The sequence below is a fragment of the Furipterus horrens genome, unplaced genomic scaffold, assembly GCF_987537825.1.
Source record: "Furipterus horrens unplaced genomic scaffold, mFurHor1.1.pri manual_scaffold_7, whole genome shotgun sequence".
In the NCBI taxonomy this organism is placed as follows: Eukaryota; Metazoa; Chordata; class Mammalia; order Chiroptera; family Furipteridae; genus Furipterus; species Furipterus horrens.
Window position 1 is genome coordinate 108552815 of NW_028327177.1, and position 20827 is coordinate 108573641.

Below are 20827 nucleotides of genomic sequence, written 5' to 3' on the forward strand. Positions count from 1 at the left end.
CTAGGAAATGATTCCCCAGACTGGGGGTGTGAAGGGAGGCCAGGCAACAGAGATGCAGAGTGAGGGACCCATGCCTGTCACCTGGCTGAGCCCTGGCAGGGGTGTGTGATGTTGGGAGGGAATGCTGGCCTGGGCATCTGGACAGATGAACAGATGGTCTTACAGAGAGAATGTGAGAAGCAGTGGACATATTCTTATGTCCTTAAATAAGGCAAGGAAACACTGAGAAAGCTGCCAGTGCTGAAGGATCATTAATGACTAACGACCAGAGTAGGTACCATTTCAATGGAGATCTGCATGGGGAGAATTGGAGGCCCACCACCTCCATACCCTGGCACCGTATAAGTCCCCTTGAAATCAGCTGGCACCTTAAGGAAATGGGAGAATCCCAAATTTGCTGAGGTTAAGTCTCCCCTACTCAGATAGAATAAGGGCTTGAAATGAACCTAAGATAGATGTGAAAAAACTAATTTTTCTCTTTATGAATTCAGATTCTTCCCTGTTACACTTTTAACTCCTTTTATAGATGATGTTTTTGAAATTAAGTTACTTATCCAAGGCTATACAGTCAGAAATTAGTGAAGCCAAGATTCAACTCAGACCTTTCTTGTCCCAAGTCTTTCGCCGGCATGCCACACAGTGAGATCTCTTGGTAGATTTCTTCGAGGTGCAATAATTGGGATGCTTCCTAAGGATGGGGTCAGGCTGGGGCTGACACACCACTGGGGGAGAATGTCCAATTATACTGAGTTCTGTGGACACTGAATGAGTTTGGCAGCAACTCCCAATGATTTGTGCCAAGTTTTCTGGGAAACACGGTTGTTTTGAAAAACAATAGCATTCGCCAAACGTGATTTAGCATAGCCTATGTTCTGTGTGAGCCAGAGTTTGGACAGAAATGAATTCCCCCTCAGCTTTCTTTCAAGTGAGAGGTAGGGCCCACCCACTCTAAAAAGAGCTTTGGAATCAGTGATGTCCACTTTCCTTTAGGTAGGAGTAAAGGATCAATGTGCACAGATGTACTAGGTCTCCTCCCTTTGCAAAGTTTGTGCAGGCTGCTGCTGGTCTTGTCTTTCCTGTTGTCACTCCCATAGCTTGTTAGTTTGACAGACACACAGAAAGGACTGGGGGCCACATTCCCTCTTGTTCGAGTCAGAAGCTGCTCTGTGCATGGCTGGGTGATGGGGACGCCTCTCAATGAACACAATTTCATGGATGGTTGGGTATCAATTTTGAGCAATGCAAATGTGAGACCATCGGAAATCTTGCTTTCTCTCATTTTCTCATGTCAGCAATAGAGACACCCACAGCACGCAAGGCCAAGTGAGGTGTGTGTAACAGACCGCCATAAGCTGCAGCCTGAATACTGCTCACATAGCACCGGGGGCTGCAGCTGCGGGCTGCAGGTGACTTGTGGAGATGGATGATCTGCCATCATGGCTGCAGGCTTTCTCAGCTCTTCAGTTTTTGTGTATCCATCTCTCTAACCTTTCCAGCAAACATTTATATGGCATGTTCCAAGTGTGTAAAACATACAGCTTTTAGATGACCTCAAGATTCAGTTCTCTGGGGACCTAAATTCATGGAGTTGGAAGGGCCCTCATATACCACCCAGTTTATCTCCTTCACTCTCTAGAAGAAGAACTGAGGAGCACAGAGGCAAGACAAGGTTTTCCAAGACTCAGAGTACCTAAAGCAGCAGCACCAAGGGTCTGGAATTCTCCTCTTCTGACACCCAACTTCCCTTGCCATACTCAGCCATGAGACCTGATGGGCCTGTACTTACCTTTAGTCCTCAGCTGGACTTTGGATGATCTGTGGGGAAAATGCCCAGAAAGTTTGGGCAAACTATTTGAGCCCAGATTCAGGAATCCTCTGGCCTTCCTTATTTGGTTGTGAAACACCAAATGACTTTACGTGACCCTAGAAGCAGAGGTGGTGTAGCAGTGTGGGGGACTCTGGTGGCACAGACCTGGGTGCAAATCCAGGTTCCAAGTGACCCTTACCAAGGCACTTATCTTCTCTAAGTCTTGTGTTCTCATCAGCAAAATGAGAATTGTAATCATACCCACGCCACAGGCGTGGTAAAGGGAAAGATGCTAAGAGATCAGCACAGAGCAGGAGATCAAAAATGGCAGATAGTTCGAGTGGCATCAGGAACCAAGGGGCTTCTAGACAGGGCTGCACTGAGTGAGCTTCTCTGTCTCCTTTCAGTGGCCTCTTTCTCTCTCTATCTTTTACCCCTCCCCTCTGGTGTGTCTTTCAGAGAAGCGAAAATGATACTGCATGTGTGCTAAGGCCCTTGTCAAATTTTCTAATTAATATAATCGTCAGAAAAAGATACAAAATTAGAATAATAATCCAATTATACTGTATTTCCAGGCACGAACCACTGAATTTTAAAGCTGATTTAATCTGTGCTGCCTTTAAACCAATACACACTCATGTCAAATTAACTCCAGGGCCTAGAACAATTGTTCCTTGATCTTTTTTTTTTTTTTTTTTTTTAAATACAGACAATGGTAAGAGGAATCCTGTTGATCAATCCTGTATGTCAGACGATGAACCATACACTTTCGTCAAAATGGCCTGGAAAATGGGATGTAATTAAACAAACATTAATTATTGACCTTCTCTAGGTCCAAGCTGGGTAAAGCTGAAGAGAGGGAAATCTGGGTGGGCAGACAGTCCTTGCCTTTGCAAACTCATGACATAGTAGGGGATGGAGACCTGCATTTACAACTCCAGTGAGCTGCTTCCCGAAGGGTGCTCCAGAAGCACTATTTCACAAAAAGTGAGTTCAACAGTGAAATAAGATAAAATAATTTAGTTTGAGTAATGTCAAACAGATTGCTTTCTTGGTGCGCTTTTGAGAGCTTTTAATAAACTAACATGCATTGTGACTCCCCGATGAGGTGGTGTGGGAATGGTCTCTGTGGTTTCCCAAACTTGACCTTGGCCTCCTTATGAAAGGGGCCTCCTGTGGCACTGGAGCTTCATAAAGCCCTCTTTGGGAAATGCTGCCTGAGTGCAAAGCAGATTATGCTAGCGCGTGCCTCTTTCTTCCAGAGCACAGACCCTAGGGAGGCAGAATAATTTTAACACAGACTTTATTAAGAGAATTTGTACTAAATTAGACCCAACTTATTAAATAAAGGCATGTACTTCGCATGTCTGCACCCATTTTAGTGTCTGGCAGACTATGACCTGGAAATGTACACCAGATCTCAGGACCACATGTTGCTCCAATTCCCCTCTGGCTGAGGATCATATGCTATTGATTACTGCCATTCTCAGGGTTATTTATGCTTTTTTATTCCTTTTTTGGCCATTCTCATTCTTTGCCTTGGTTTCTCCCAAAAAGCCACAGTGGGGGTTCTGTGTTTGTTCCTTAACAGGTTCTAATTTATAAAACTATCCCCCTTTCAGCCTCCTGCTGCTTTATTTGTTAAGTATGGGGTAGAACTCAGTAAGACCAGGAGGTAGGGTAGGGAGCCTTCCTTATCTGAGACAAGGGGGCTATCACAGTAAGGAGTAGGAAAAGCCAGACACCCAAGGAATGCCAAGGTCCAGAATGCTGGAGGAGAGTCTCCAACAGAGGTAGGGATGAAGTGGTTGCTAGGGGCAGAGCATGAGTAGGGACACCTGTGATGAGATCTACCAAGAATACATGAGGATTAAGCAGGGAACAGGGTGGTAGCTTCTTGAGACAGTGCCATGTTTCATCATTTTGTCAGAAATACTCTTGTCCAGGTGCCATACACAATAGACAAAAGAGAGCTGCTCTGGTTGTAGTGCCAGGAGAGGTGCCCTGAAGTGTTACCTGCCAAGGCATCTCCCTGAAGCCCCAGGGTTCCTTCTAAGGCCCAGGTCTGGCACAATCAGCAGTCTTCCTGGGTCCCTCACATGGACAGCTGCATTAGAGCCCCTGCGTGACTGGGCTCAGTTTACAGGTCCAGGGTTGAAGAAGTGGTGAGGATACACTTTTTATTATTTGTGAGTAGAACTTGAATTTTTGTTGTTAGAAGTGGATGGGTAGGAGATTTAAGGGAAAAACAAATTAGTCTTTGAAATGGTCTTCTCCCATGGCATGATCCAGAAAAAGACAAGGAATCTGGTATTTGTTTAAAGGCAGCAATTTCTGAGGTAGCTCAGACTGAGTGTGTCCTGAGAACAGTGTGACACCAAGCACAGGAGTGAGGGCAAGGTGGTGTGGACTGGCCGCACAGAGAAACCAGGACTCTTGTGACAAGAGGTCCATCCTGACTGCAGTTTTCCTACATGTTTTGGGCTGTACTGGTGACATTTCTTATGTGTAAATGAACTTTCCATTTCTTTTAATTACTGGAAAAAATACCAATGAAATGACGTTCCACTGATTACTTTGGCTTTCAGATTCACTCAAAGGACACAGTAGGCTAATTGGGGCTGCAAAGCGCTGCCCAGCAACAGCGCTGGAGCCAGCTCCCAGGAGCACCCAATGAGCAGCTGCTCTCAGATTATTTCCCATCCCCATTGTTAAAGCCCGGCTGGACATTTTGAAAATGGGAGCTAGTTCCCTTGCCAACCTCAAAAGCACCTGAAAAACTCCCACAATTGCAGGCCCAATGAGAGGTCCACATAGAGGGCTTAAAGTATGTCTGTAAGTGGACTTTGGAAGCTTTAGAAACATGTGGAGATAAGGGCTCCACTGTAGGCCATTAACTTCACAGCACCATGTCCTATTGACGGAGCTTTGGATGTGTCCTTCCAAGACAAAATATGGCTCCAAGGGGGATATAAGTATTCATGTGAATCCAAGCTCCTCAAAAAGGCAGTATGATGCCCTATGGTCTGTTCTCACCTCCGTTTCCCAGCCTCTCTCCACTCATTCTGGTCCATGTACCTTCCAGTGGTAAGGTACCCTGGGCATTACTGCATCAAGCGTCCCTGCCATGGCACACGCTGTTGCCTTCCTTGTCTTTCTAGTGAACCCCTATTCATCCTGTAAAGCCCAATTTTAAAGATTCAAAGGGTTTTCTCTCATGCAGAAAATTTTTTAATGGATTGTCATTCCTCTCAGGGAAGATACCCAAATCTTCTCCAAAACCCAAATATGCATAATCAGGTTCTTGCCTACACCACAGGCCCTATCTTCCAGTACTTGTCTTCTGACTGTTCTTGAGCATCAGTGACCTTCTCTCTGATCTACAGATGGAGCTGAGAGGGCAGAGCTGTGTGAGGGTTAGTCCTGGAGAAGGACATACAAGTCAGTGCATTCAATGAGCCATGGGATGCTGGAATCACTAAGGTCTTACAAAGTGTCTGTCATGTTGGATTTAAGTGCAAGAGCAGAGAGTGGGTGGAGGGGAGGGGATCACAAATGTTTTCAAATTTACACTTTCATTTGACTCAAACATGCCAAGCATACTCCATGTGCCCAGCACCTAACTCATAACAACCCTGTGAGGTAGGTATCACTCTATTTTTATGGGTAAGAAATTAAAAGCTCAGGGAAGTTAGAAATTCTGCTGGGTCCACACAGCTGATAAGTAGGGCTGGGATTTGGATTTGACTCAAACTAAAAATTTTCTGTCTCCAGAACATAAACTCTATATTTTTTATTTTATTTTTTTGTGGAGGAACACTTAAGGGAGACTATAGCAAGGGATTAGCAAAGGGCATGCAGAATTCCTGTGACTTTTTGACTTAAGGGTTATCAGATATATCAGAGGGTAAAGGGTTTATAGTGTTTGTGTCAATACACATCAGCTCCTGTATTTTCCTAAACATGTAATCACATCAACAAAATGATGAACTAGCAATAGGGGCAGTGAGCCACAGTGGAAGGATAACATGCTCTGAAGACATGGGGTCAGGCTAATTTCATTGAATAGCCTTGGATAAGCTATTTCACCTCTCAGAGGCTCAGTTTCTTTATCTACAAGCTGTGGCTAATAGCACTTTCTGATACAACTGTAAACATACCATGTATGTAAAGAGCCTCCTTGCAATACTGGCTTTTAAAGTATCCATCAGGAAATGACATAAGACACCTTCCCTCACATTTAATTGGCCAAAGCAAGTCACATGACTACACCTAATTCCAACAAACAGTGGTCCTAGCATCTGTCCAGGAAGAGGACAGAAATACTCAGTGAATACCCTAGTAGTCATTGTTACTCCCATATTCTTGTAAAATAAACATATACTTTGGTTCAATGTTTGAAAAACACTTTTGCAGAATAGTTTTTAAGTAAATTGTAATCAGATATAATATGAGAGCTGCTATTTATGATATGATAATTCTATTTTCAGATGTGGCCTAGGATACTGGAGAAGGAAACGCCTCACGGATGGTGGGTTCCAGGTCCACAGACAACCCTCCCCTATACAGCATCTTCCCAGAGCAATTTCAGAATTGTTATGAAACAGAGACTTCGGTATTCTCCAAACTCTTTCTCTTTCTCAGTGCAAGTGTTTTTTAGTTATTCTGTCTCATTTCACTGTTTAACAGTGTGTGTGTGCATAGAGGATGATAGTTATGGTTGTGGAAAAATAATTCTATTAGTGTATATCCGGATCAAGTGAAGCCACATCTGTACCAGGTATACAACCTCCTATGCACCTCACCCTGATGGACACATCACTAGGAATCACTCAGACATCCTGGATATTTAGCTGGGAGCTTTGGGATTGTCTCATTTAGGGAAGAGGGGTTGTATTTTTTTAATACAATCAAATAATTATCTGTAGATGAGGTAGACAGTCTGTGGTGCTCATCAATGTTGTTCATAAAATTTTCAGTTTTTCTTCCAGTCACATTATAGATTTCACTTCCCTGTCCTGAGGTGTGGCCATGTGACTTGCTTTGGCCAATAAAATGTGAATAAAATGATTGGTATCACTTGTAGTCTTTTTCTTCTTTCTCAGTACCCAGCGCGTGCCTGCTCTGTCCACTTGGTATCCAGACTGAAGTAAAGGCAGAGAAGAGCCTCTGATTTTCAGTGAATATGAAGTAAGAATTATTTTACATAACTGAGAATTGGGGCTTGCTTGTCACTGCAATACAACATAGCCTATTTTGATTCAAAGAGATCCTATTAGTTCTTTATGAAATCACTTTTTATTTTGGGGGGGTTGTTTCCCTTCCCAGTGAGCATGAAACTAGGCAGCAGTGGTAGCAGCTGGCCTTGTAGAATTGGGGGCAGGTATCCACTGCAGGATAGGGTGACAAGAATCCAGATGTGGTCTCTGAGGGCCTCTAAGGAAAGTCATGATAAGATTTGTGGTGAAGACATGAGTAGGACCCTCTTATATTATGGGAAGGACCCAGACTGTGTTCCAAAATACCTGCAGCTTGGCTGTGGTGTTGGTTGGGGCACGGAGCCACACCAGAGGGCCATTGCTCTAGCATAACTGTGTTCGGTGACTAATGAGTCTTGTGAAACCTCTCAATCAGTGCCTTGCTATACTAATTAGTTTCTTGGACTCTTGCCAGATGACAGTCTCTCTTTCCTGATATCCTAGGGAATTCTGCCTCACTGATGAAACTCTCATCAACTTCTACTGAAATTTTTAATGACTTTTTACTATCATATACATATGTCAGACACCAGGTAGGTGACCTCAGTTCAGAAACACATTTTCTTCCCCTGCCTCATTTGTGCTTTATTTCCCTCCTGACTTTTGTATTTCTACTGCTCCCAAGGCTGCGCTATGGGCACTTATTTCCATCTTCCCTTGCATAGAATGGTCCAGAACTCACTCTTTGTCCCAGAGGGACCTATGTCTCCTCTAGTTCCCCCTCTGGTTGGCTGGTCCCCTCAAGGCATATTCTATACCATAGTCCACCTCTCCCTTCAGTCTTCCACGGTGAATGGTCAAAGTCACAAATCTTAGTAACTTTCTCAGAATCCATCAACATGAGGTTGAGTCATCCCAAAGTACTAATCTGCTTATTTGGGGAGTGTTTTTCTTCACCTCTGCCCTCTGCTTCAAAGCACCATAGCCCTTAAGGGAGCAAAAACAGAGTTCAATGGACCTGAGTGAGAGACAGGAAGGTTACACGCCTGCTCCTTGGAGAGCTGGTTCTCCTGATTCCAAATGGGAGATTACCCTGGCTATGTGTTAGAGAAAAGGAAGTGAGGAGTAAACAGAGAGCTTTGCGTGGGAAGGCAACAAAGAACCTCTGTCCTTGGTGAGTGGGGAAGGGGCTTAGAGTAGCCTTCCACGGCTTCATGCCTCTGAGAAATTGATTTCCCACTGCCCTGCATGTTTGTGAGTTCTCACAACAGAGGGCTAGAGCCTTGAATAACTTGTGTGGGGATAAAGGAAGATCTTTGGCTCCTGACCAACGTGATGCTTAACAGAGCCAACTGGCCATTTTGATACAGGATTCTATATTCAGCCTTTTCTTATTCATAGCCCCAGTTTAAAACTGGATAATGGTTCCAGAACAATAGAAGGCTTTAGCAGCTCAAAAACAACCATGGAGCTGCTCATGTTGATCTAAAATCAATATCTGGTTTCAAACCAAGTGTTTTATTATTATACAAGCTTAGAATCTGGATAAATATTTATTTTCATAAGTGTGTTTTATTAGTAAGTGATAGCAAACTTTCTTGGTCAATTCCAACACCATTTGTTTTTCCTTTTTCTCTATCAGTACCTTTCATAGACTGTACACAGGTGAGCTAGGGAGAAGGGCTTGAGTTAGGGTTACCTTGCCAACACGCGCCGACCGTAAGTTGCATGGCTATGTGAGATGGATGAATGGGCCAATCGTTGGTCACCAGGTATGGTTCATATGTTGCTCCATCCATGTATAAGGTAACCACAGGAAACTCCACATTGATGACATAGTAATGCCACTCTTTGTCACAAATCTAATGAAAAGAAAGAGAAGCCACACTTAGAGTTGAATATGCAATGAAACAACAAACAAGCTTTTATTCTAATTATGAAAGGGGGAGAAGGCATTTTGGGGTCAACCATTTTTATTGCAAAGAGCTCAATCAATATAGTGATTGGTATGCACTGAAGTTATAGAAGCTCACATCAAACAGGATGAGGCAAATGATGTGGGTGAGAATCCAGTCATCAGGCAAACATTTGACTGTGGGCGGATCATGTTGGTCTCATAATTACCAGCTGTATTGGCCAGCAAACTCTTGGTGGACAGGTGGGGATGTCAGCTTAAATTTACTTCTTATTTCTTTAGTAGGGAAAAAATTAAATTGGCATTATTTTTCTAAGTTTGGGGGTAAGTGGAGCTATAAAAAGAAAGAAGCCAGATCAAAAGTAGGAATGAAGATGAAGATAAAGAAGGAGAGGAGGAAGAAAAAAAGAAAGAAGAAAATGGAAGAGGAAAGAATTAGGACTTAAAGAGGAGTGAGAGAGAAGGCAGTGAACATGAGGAGAGGAAGAGGCAGGAGATGCAGAATAGGAGCCCTCCAATCCCTTTGTCTTCGTCTCTATATTAAGGCTTGCCTGTGGAAATGTAATCTCTGCACTGACTCAAGCAAAATAAATTCTGAGACAGAAAGACTTCCTACCTTGGAACAACTGGGGAGTCAGAGAAGAATCAAAAGCAGGTTCCCCTGGTCTGGACTTGGTGCAGAACACTCTTACATGCACGTCTCCTCACAGCGCTTTGTACCCGAGACTTGTGGTCTTAGGGCTGGGAACCAAAACTTACCCCTAATAGACAGGTAGGGACATTGGAGGCTAGGAAGGAATCACAGTTCCTGAATTCAAGGGACTGAACTCCCACGGTATGATCAAAATAGAAATCAAGACTAGTGTGTCTTGGGAAGGGAGATAGAAAGCACAAAAGGATGAAGCGCTGAAGAATGATGTTCCCCTCCTTCCCAGCCCCTAAGTGAGTGCCTTGGGATTCACATTACTCTCCTCCACACTCCCTCTCCCTGTAATCCTTCTGCAACCTGTGAAGTTCCCCTCTGAAATGCCTCTCATCTGTGTCCTCTTGTCGCCATGGCCCCTGCCATCTGTGACAGCAGAGACAGATGAGTTCTGCAAGAAGGTGACCCCAAGGTGAGGGCATCAAACCCTCCCTACATCCCACAATGGATTAAATGTGCTGTTTCTCATGAAGAGATAACACCAACAGGGATGCTAAATGATCTTTTCCCTTTCATTTTGCAATAAGAATTTTTTTTACTTAATGTTCTTTTTATATTTTCCTGTCTCATGTCTCAGAAAACTGCTCCTTTTGAAGCCCATTAGCCTGATAAAGCCTGATGACTATTTTAGGGGCCTATGGAAGATAAGCAGAAGGGGCACAGGCAGATGTCTCCAAAGTCCTGTTACACTCCACTGACAATACAGCTCAGTGCCTGTTAACACCTCACTAGTGGTCCTAACCCAAGTCACACTCCCCTCCTCACTCCCCTCCTGCTCGATGCCTGGGACCAGACACTGGGCTGGGTGCAGGGCTCATAGGCTGTGCCTGTGTGGCTGTGGTGGGGCTGATCCAGTGGGGTAGATATGGCAAAAAGGAAGACCTGGAGCCAGAGTGTAGGGGTGGTGGAAGAGTAAGGAACTAGGAAGAGTATTTAAATGAGGAAGCATCCAATCCTGGAAATGAGGTTTGCAATCAACAGCCAGGCAGCATATTCCAGAACCTGGAATATGGATCACATCCTGGGGATATTCTCTGAGGCATCAGGAAACCTCTGGTTAGGCTTGGAGTACAGAGGGACCCTGACCACACCCCATGTCCTTTGATATGTAGGCAGAGCTTGAGAGTCAAGCAGGCAGCCTGGGGTCTCCCCATCCTGGCCACCACCACCCGCCCAGGGCTCATCCTCTGGAGCAGGGCGGCCTTGTTGAATCCACAGGCCCGTTGCCTCTGCAGCATTCCAGGTCTGCTGAAGCAGCTTGGAGAGTGCTCCTGTGGCTCACTTTCATTCATAACACTTATAACATTTTTGTAGGACAGTACAAAACATTCCAAGGAAGGAGTGAAATAATTCCACAGCTCAACAGCAGCAGTGACTCCTTTCAATTCTACAATCTTTCCTAGGCATCCCCCACCCCAGCTTTTCTGACATGTGAACAGCAGTCCGTGGTGGGCTGTGTAAAAACAGTGACCTTATACACCCAGCCTCATTTTTAAAAAAAATTTCAAGTTTCATGAGCATGTCCAAGACTCTTAGCGGCCTTAACATACATGCCTATAATAACATTCCAACCTTACTGGAAAATGGACCTTTTCTATTTATAGCATTCCTGTAAATATACTGTGAAACAACACTGCATATACAATTTGAAAGTGTGCTGGTTTCACTTAATATTAGCATTAAAATGCCATTACCAACTTCATTTTAGATGGCTGTACACATAATATGGATTTACTATAATATGCTTAAATATTCCCCAGTTATCAGGTATTCATATGTACATGCAATTATAAATGATGCTGTAATAAATTTCTTTGTGCATAAATATTTGTCTGCATTTCTGATTATATCCATGGGAAAGGTTTCTGGAAGTGGAATTACTGGGTCAAAGGTTAGAGGTATTTGGAAGTGGAAGGCTCTTGACACATATTGTTATTTGTTTTCTGCAAAGGGCTGTGCAAATTTAGATTCCTGCCCTCAGATTGTGAGAGAGCTCATGCATTGTATCCTTGCCACATTAAGCATTAAAAAAAAGATAAACTCCTGGCAATTTGGAAAGGGATACATTTATCTCATTTTAATGTGGGTCATGAAAGATGGCAAGATTTCTAGTATCCAAGGTCAAAAGGGAAGGGCCTTTTGGGAATGAATGGGGAGGAGCCTGAGCTAAGACTCAAGAGGTGTGAATGATGAGAAACTGCCCCAGTTAGCTTCTAATTGGACATCCAAACAGGCTTTTAGCTCAGACTAGGTTTATGCCTGCAGACTTCTCACACCAAGTAATCTATGAAGGCAGCTAAAGAAAACGCCTAATTAGGGTTTCATAAATGTGGATCTATGATCAAGAAGAAACCTGCATTAACCCTCTGCTAGAGCTGCAGGGACAAACTGTAGCTGAAAAATGATCACACCAGGAGGAAGCAAAAATAAATGTGTTGAAGCATAGCTCAACCAAGAAAGAAGGGAATTAGGTAAAGTGACCTTTCCTGGGGGAAGAGAAAAACTTTAATTCCCAATTGCTTGTGAATCACTGGAGAATACAGCCACACCAAGCATGTCCAACATTATCCCCGATGTTCCAAGCCTCAGCTGGACCAAAAGCATCCTGCTCTCTGAAAACCTGCAGGTGTGTTCCTGGGGTGGGCAGCTGCAGCCACTGCTTAGCTGATGAGTGAGTCAGAGACCAGCGACCCAGGGACAGATGTTGAAGAATAGTAGCAGGGACAATGTCATAGGCGGTCTGAGTTGGGAGTAGGCTGGTACTCCAGGGTGAGTCCAGGGTCCAGGAAGCCTCCCTCGAGAGCGGGGGAGCAGGCCAGGCGGCTGAGGGGTTGGCCCAAATGTTCTGGAAATGCCACATTGGAAGTTCTGAGTTGGTTCTCCCAGTAAATCATGTCCTTTTGAATGCAGCTACTCAAGGTGGGATGCATTTAGCTACCAACTACTGTATGCTAGGGGCTGCACAGGGTGCTGTGCTTGTCTGATAGGTGCTTTGCCTTCATGAGAATCATCCTAAGGGTACCAAGTACACAAAAGCCTCAAATGTAATGGGAATTGAGATGAGAGTTAGAGACTAGGTGTGAAGCACTGTGAGATCCCAGAGGGGAGAGATGACCTCTGGCTGGGAGACGGTGGTATTTAGGGTGGATATTGAAGGACCGTTAAGATTTCATTAAGAAGGGACAGCAAAGAAAAAAATATTCAAGTAAATGGAGCAGAAGTCTTTTATTCCTTTATTCATTTGTCTCTGTTTTCTATTGCCAAAGAAAGTACTAGGTTTGGGGCATGTAGCGATTCACTCATTTGTCCACTCCTGCAGACATTTACTGAATATATATCCTGCTTTGTGAATGAAAGAAAGCACGTCCCTTTACGGAGCTTCCAGTTCAGTCACAGAATTGACAAAACGCTTTTTGTGATTTATGCTTGCACAGATTTTGCAAGGTGCCAGGGTAACCCAGTGGAGGAGGGGTGTCTGGTGCACTGGGAGAGGAAAGGGGCAAAGACACAGAGCTCGGAGGGATGAGGCTGCAAGGATAGATTTAGAAGTGAGGCCCAAGGATGTGTACTATTTTTATTTTGTAGGAGACAGGAGATCTGGGTGTTTCTGGGTAGGAGGACGAGGATGGTAGTCATAACAACAATTAATCTTGGAACACATTTTTTCATTTTGAAGCAGCTTTTCAAATTCTTTATACTATTTAATCCTTACTGCAAGAGGGTCAGTTGTATCTTAGGCCCCTTTAGAAAATAAAGGGAAGAAATGACATGGTTTCTAATCTCAAGGAATTTATAGGAGTAAATGTAGCGCACACATATTGTGTGTCTTTCCATTTCACACACAAACAATGGCTCAGCTTCACACACTCACTGCTAAACGAGGATCTTCAGTGAGGGCTGCTCTCTTGAGCGATGAACTTGTTTGCCAGGTTGTCCCTGAATGGCCCCGCTTGATGTTCTACAGGCACTCCAAACTCATTGAGCTGAACAGCCTCCATGCCCCAGCCTCGCCTGCCCCTTCTCTCGTATTCCCTCTCAGCAAAGCTTCCGCATCTGGTCAGTCATCCAAGCTGGAAACCTGGGCATTGCTTTGGACCCCCCAACTCTTTCTCTCCCTCTGGTTAACTTACTGCCAAGTTCTGACAATGCTTTTCTTATCCATTCTCCCCTCTCCACCCTCACGCACACTCAGAACGTACAACGTGTACCAGAGAGGGGTAAAGTTGAGAAAGTGTGTCTGGGACAGGCTTTTGCAAGGTGGAAAGCATTTGATCAGGAGAGGGGACCACTTGTAGCAGGGGAATGATGAGAAAGCTTTCGTGGGAGTGTGGGCTGAACAGAGTGAGCAGCCTGTCCATGACCTGCTGCCGTGGGGAAGGGGGCAGGCACAGAATGACATGGGTGGGGCAGCAGCCGAGGGGGCTGGAGGGGGTCCAGGCAGGCCAGGCCTGTGGGTGATAGGCTGGGTGCCACACCTACTCCAGTGATTTCTGGGAATCTTGTTCTGAACTTCGGGAAACTAATCGAACCTTCTTAATTCTTGGCTCCTTCACCTGTACAGTGAGGTTATTAATCGTATCTATATCAGAGGTTGATTGTGTTGATCCAACTAAAATAAACTATACACGATACTTAGCACATATTTTCAACCTGAGCAGATATGGAAACCCCTTTTCTTCTCCAAATACATTGAGATTCTAGATAAAACATAACAACAATAAAACAAAATAAGATAAAAATAAGAGACCTAGAAAGAGAACTCCTTAGAATAAAAATAAAACAAAACAAACAAACAAAAACAAAGCTGCATCTGAGAGTTAAAACAGTGGCTGCTTGAGGGACTCCTGGCCCATCCCATTCAGCCACAGTTTCAAAGCCCATGGGAATGAGGAATGGAGACATAGTTCTCTGTGCAAGGAAAGCCTGAGTGGCATGTGTGTTTCCATTAAGTCCACAGCTACAAAGGGACTGCCTGAAGCCCTGTCCTGGGGCAACCACTGCCATCAACCTAGGAATGCAGGAAGTAAGCCAGTCAACCAGTCTGGAACATGTGTCTGTGCACTGGGTCCAAAGGTACCAGACCACATGGCATGGAAATCCAGAATGCAGAAATAACTTAAACATGTGTCCGTGAGGTCTTTATGGATCCCAGCAAAAACATACTCAAAACCTCTCCCCAGACATGCCCCTGCAACCCAGGTCCTGAGCAGGACAATTCCTGTTGGAGATGAGCTTAGAGTAAAAACTTATAAAACAAAGAAGAAATGACTCTTTGCATGTGTGAGAATAAACAAACACAACAAATAAGCAAATTCACATTCCAGGAACCAGAAAAAATGGAAGAATTCAAAAGGGAATAGGGGAAGGCAGGTTTGAAAACAAACCAAATAAAAATTCCAGAAATAGAAGGCACCTGTTGAAATAGAAATAGATTGTTAAGTTAAACAGACTGAAAACAAAATTAAGGAATTGAAAGATAGATGAGATTACAGCAAAATAATCAATTTGATAAAGCAGTTAAGAGCCATGGATCTATGGCTGACAGAGGACACATTCCAGCAAAACCTCCAGCAGGTGTGTGCATTGGAGGTCAGCTGCTGAGAACAGTGGACCAGGCTCCTAAGGACCTCGTATGCCTGCTAAAGAGTGTGTGACTTTATTTTAGTGCCTTGCATTCTAGAAAGTCATTATCATGGCTTCAACAGTCTTATCATGCATGAAATTCACGTGACAGTAGACACATAGAGCTATGTAAGCCCCTGGCCCACAGGATACATTTGAAGGGTAGGCCAACACTGAGCTTTGCTTTGGGAAATAGAGAGCTATTGAGTCAGGAGGATGGAAACCATACAAACTGGGTTCTCACAGCAGACTTGCAAGGCTGTTTGGCCTCAGGCCACTGTTTTGGAACATTAGAAAGATGAGGTTATGATTAGTGCCAAGATCAACGTCATGCCAAAGCAAGGATGCCGCTCTTATTTGCAAATCTATTTAGGATCTTCCCAGGAGGTTGCCTGCACTTCCGAATGGGCAGGGAGACGTACAGTGTATTTTCAGCGGAAGGTGATTATGACAGCTCAGAAAGCACCCTCTGGGCCTTCTGTCAAAAAGCAATTGCTGACTCTGGGTGGCGGAGCACAGGGGAGCAGGAGCCATGAAAGGTAGTTGTGTCAAAGAGACCACCCCCATCAGCAGCTTGGTTGAGCAATATTTAGGCAAAGTCCCAAAACAATCCTGGAAAGCTGTCTTTGAAATGTGTGCAATTTGTGCAAGAATTGCTAGCACTCAGGATTTAAACGTATCCATGGGGAGGAAAAGCACATCTGTGTTATATGCACTGAGGGTGTGCCTGGTACCCTGGCGCCGTGCTATGATTTTTGTCTGTGTAATCAGCTTACTGGACCAAGTGGTTTATTCTTTCTCACCACTGTCTTTAAACAATGTCGACTAGTGCTTTCTTCTCTACCCTTGGATGACACCCTGAGATAATTCCTCAACTTCCAGCTCTTACTGATGGACTCATTTTCATATATTAAAAAATGTACTTCAATTTCTTTCTCATTCAAAGATTTTCTTGCTCAGCCTGGGGCTGATCTGAAAATTCTGCAGCGCCCATGGTGGTAGGTTGATGGGGTTGACATGGGAGTCAGAAGTAAAGGCAGAAAGTCTGTTCTCAATGAAGCAGGGATTGTGCTTTGTCTCCCTTACAAGTGCAGTAGGAAACAGAGCCGGCCAGGGGAGATGAGGCCCCTCCCTAGTTATCACTTGGGAAAGTGTTCTCTTCAGACCCTTTTAGGTTTCTTCTCAGATGAAGTTTTGTCAAATGTTTCCTACAAGATGGAGTTGAACAAAGGTGTCCAGAGTCAAATGTTTTGGAAAAGCTCATTTAACAGTTAAACAGGTTTCTGTTAGCTAGACTCCTTGGAGCAGTTGTTCTCAAAGTGTGGTTCCTGAACCAGGAATATCAGCTTCACCTAGTATTATAGACTGAATGGTTGTAACCCCATCCCACCCCCACAACTTTGTATAGTGAACCCCTAACACCCAATGTGATGGTATTTGGAGAGAAGGCCTTTGGGAGATAATTAGGTTTAGATGAGTTCGTGAGGGTGGGGCCCATGATGGGATTAGTGTCTTTATAAGAAGATGACAGACTAGAGTTTCTCTCTCCCTCTGTCATGTGCGAAGGCAGTCCTCTGTCAGCCAGGAAGAGGACTCTCACCAAAAACTGAGTCAGCCACCACCAGCACCTTGACCTTGGATGACCCAGCCTCCAGAACTATGAGAAAATAAATGTCTGTTGTATAAACCACCGAGTTTATAATACTTTGCGGTAGCAGCCTGAGCTAAGACATCTAAGAACTTGTTAGAAATGCGGTCTCAGGTTCCACCCCAAACCCTCTGACTCAGAAACTTTAGGGGTGGGGCCATCAGTCTTCCTTCCAACAGGGCCTCCAGGTGGTTCTGAAAGGCTGAGTTTGAGAACCTCTGCCTCTTGAGACAGGGTTGAAGTGGTTAGAGTCCCATCCTGTGGGTGCTACCTCTCCTGCAAAAGAATGTGAGAGTCTCAAGTGTAAGAGATATGATAGACACTCAATAATTAGCTTTTATAGACTGACTGGCTGGCTGAATGCGTGAATAATTACAGCAATAGCCATCAACACTGGAAATGGTTCCTCTAGAAAAGGGGAATGGGAGGGTCCTGCAAAAACACCTGGAGCATGGCCCTGGGGATAAGGGCATATCTATGTCAGATACTCAGAGTTCTGGCAACCTCACCAGGCTGGCAATCCAAGAGGAGGGGTTGAGAAGGCCCAATAGACATGCAGGTTTTTGGACAAAGGATGAGAACCTGAAGGAGAGAAGAAAAGAGGGTGAAGGTCATCAGATATGGGTGAGTCCTGATAAGATCCTGGCTAGGGAAGGTGCACTTGAATGTTGCTCAGGCCTCTTCACTGGCCTCTGGCTTCGATGCCCACCCCAGGGTATTGACACCTTCTCGCATTCCCACCAAGAAGCAGTGGCTTTGAAGTGAATCAGCTCAAGGAACATTTCAGCTCTACTTTCTTAGCTGGACTAGGATCTGGGGCAACTTTATTAAACTGGCTGAGTGCTAGTTTCTTCATGTGTAAAAATGATTAGAACAGCTATGTTGCAGGAAGATTTATTTATCCAGTGAATATTTACTGGTAGCAATTATAGGTCAGGAGTTACTGCAGGTTTTGAGTGAGCAAAGTGAGCAAAAATAGATGCAGTTCCTTCCCTGAGGGAATAGATGGAAAATAAACAACTCACATAAATAAATGTAACATTATAGGTAAGTATGAGCCCATAATTGGGAGATTTGACCTACTTCTGGAGATCAGGAAGTGATGGTGAAGGAAAGGAGGCAGGTGAATGGGCCAATGGGGTAAGAACATTTAAGGCAGAGAAACCTGCAGGCAATGGCCCTGTGGTTGGGACACAGAGGATAAGGGAGTGCTTGTGATATGGTGGGCAGAGGATCTGACAGAGCAGGTGCCAGGGAAGCATCAGCCTCTGCCCTTTTCTCAGCCCCGCTGCTGCCAGCATGCTCTCAGGTGCACCCCAAACTTCCTGCCCCCAGCTTAGTCTTCCTGTCTACTTGGATGGGGCTCTGTGCGGCCTCAAATCTGTGGGGGACCCCCATCCCCACAGATAAAGTGCTCACCCCTCAGCTCAACCCTAGAGAGGGGCTATAGTTCAACACTGAGGCTCTGGAACCAGGCCTCCTGGGTTAAAATTCTGATTTGACCACTTCTTAGGTGTGTGATCTCATACAAATCACATCCCCTTTCTGTGCTTTAGTTTCTTCATCTACAAAAGAGAAATGATAACAGTAACTACCTTATGGGTTGTGGGGATTAAATATTTTAGTACATGTACAACACTTAGAATAGTGACTGACATAGTGAGTGCTCAAAAAATGTAGGTGTTACTAATGGTATTGTGTTTGCCCCTTATTACCCTCAGTTACTTACAGTATTCTTGTCATGAGCTTTCTTCCCTCCCCCCATTCAGTCCAGAAAATGCCCAACCAGCTTGTGCTGTGTCTCTCCCCACCACGTCACCTGTGCTACTTTGACTGTGCCAGCCTGCACCATCCTCTGCCCACCCCATCCTCCTAAGTCCCTTACAACACTCAAGGCACAAATGTAATTTCACTTTTTCTAGTAGCTACATTAAAAAACTTTTTAAAAAGGTGAAATTAACTTTAATAATATACTTAATTTAACCCAATATATCTATTTATCATTTTGACATGTAGAGACAACCTCGGAGATATTGTGGGTTCAGTTGCAGACCACTGCAGTGAAGTGAATGTTGCAATAAAGTCATATGAATTCTTTTGTTTCTCAGGACACATCAAAGTTATGTTTTGATTACACTATAGCCTTAAGTGTGCAATAACATTATGTCTAAATATGTACATACCTTATTAAAAATATTTTATTACTAAAATTGCTAACTATTATCTGAGCCTTCAGGTAGTCATAATTTTTTTTTTTTTTTTTTTTTTTTTTTTTTTTTTTTGCTGGTGAAGGATCTTACTTTAATGTTGATGGCTGCTGACTGATCAGAGTGTTGGCTGAAGAATGGTGTGGCTGTAGCAATTTCTTAAAATAAGATAACAATGAAGTTTGCTGCATTGATTGACTCTTCCTTTCATAAATGATTTCTCTGTAGTATGTGATGCTGTTTGATAGAATTTTATCCACAGTAGAGCTTCTTTCAGATTTGGATTCAATTTTCTTCTCAAACCCTGCTGCTGCTTTGTCAACTAAGTTTATGTAATATTCTAAATCCTTTGTTGTTATTTCAACAATCTTTACAGCATTTTAATCAGGCATAGATCCCATCTCCAAAAACCATTTTATTTGCTCATCTATAAGAAGCAGCTTCTCATCCATTTATGTTTTATCATGAGATTGCAGGAATTCAGTCACATCTTCAGGCTCCACTTCTAATTCTAGTTCTCTTGCTATTTCATTCAAATCTGCAGTTAATTCTTTGACTAAAGTCTTGAACCCCCTAGTCATCTATAATAGTTGAAATCAACTTCTTCAAAAATCCCATTAATGTTGATATTTTGACCTCTTCCCATGAATCATGAATGTTCTTAATGGCATCTAGGATGGCGAATCCCTTCTCAAAGGTTTTCAATGTACTTTTCCTAGATATGTCAAAGGAATAACTATCTACGGCAGCTCTAGCCTTCAAAATGTAGTTCTTACATAATACAGTTTAAAAGCAAAAGCTATTCCTAGAGCCATGGACTATATAATAGATATTATATTATCAGGTATGAAAACAACATAAATCCCATGTACATCTCTGTCAGAGCTCTTGGGTGACTTGATGTATTGTCAATGAGCAGTAATATTTTGAAAGAAATTTTTTTTCTGAGCAGCGGGCTTAAAATATTCACAAATTATGTTATAAATAGATGTGCTGTCCTCTGGGCTTTGTTGTTCCATTTATAGAGCACATGCAGAGTAAATTTAGCATAATTCTTAAGGGTCTTAGGATTTTCAGATAAGTGAGCACTGGCTTTAACTTAGTCACCGGCTGCATTAGCCCCTGACAAGAGAGTTAGCCTGTCCTTTGAAGCTCTGAAGCCAGGCATTGACTTCTCTCTATCTCTAGGTATGAAATTCCTAAAAAGCATCTTCTTCCAGTATAAGGATGTTTCATCTACATTGAAAATCTGTTGCTTAGTGTAGTTACTTTCATTAATTACCTTGGCTAGATCTTCTGTATAATTTGCTGCTGCCTCTACATGAGCACTTGCCACTTCACCTTGCTCTTTGATGTGATAGAGATGGCTTCTTTCCTTAAACTTCATGAGCCAACCTCTGCTAGCTTCAAACTTTTCTTCTACAGCTTCCTCACCTCTTTCAGCCTTCATAGAATTGAAGAGAGTTTGGCTTAAGGGAATGTTGTGGTTCATTTGCTCTTCTTTCCAGACCACTAAAACTTTTCTCTGTACTAGCAATAAGGTTGTTACACTTTCTTATCATTAGTGTGTTCCCTGGAGCAGCACTTTTAATTCCCTTCAATAACTTTTCCTTTGCATTCACAACTTGGCTAACTGGTACAAGAGGCCTAGCTTTTGGTCTGTCTTGGCTTTTGACATACTTTCCTCACTAAGCTTAATCATTTGTAGCTTTTGATTTAACTGAGAG

At 43.5% G+C, this 20827-nt stretch overlaps 1 protein-coding gene across 1 annotated transcript in view; it reads right to left on the reverse strand.

Moving 5' to 3' along the window:
* CLSTN2 (calsyntenin 2) overlaps positions 1-20827 on the reverse strand; it is a 125165-nt gene that overhangs the window by 27045 nt on the left and 77293 nt on the right. Inside the window, exon 8 of the mRNA XM_090284936.1 lies at positions 8705-8867. Within this exon, the coding sequence (XP_090141062.1) occupies positions 8705-8867 (163 nt within the window). The remainder of the gene's footprint in view (positions 1-8704; positions 8868-20827) is intronic.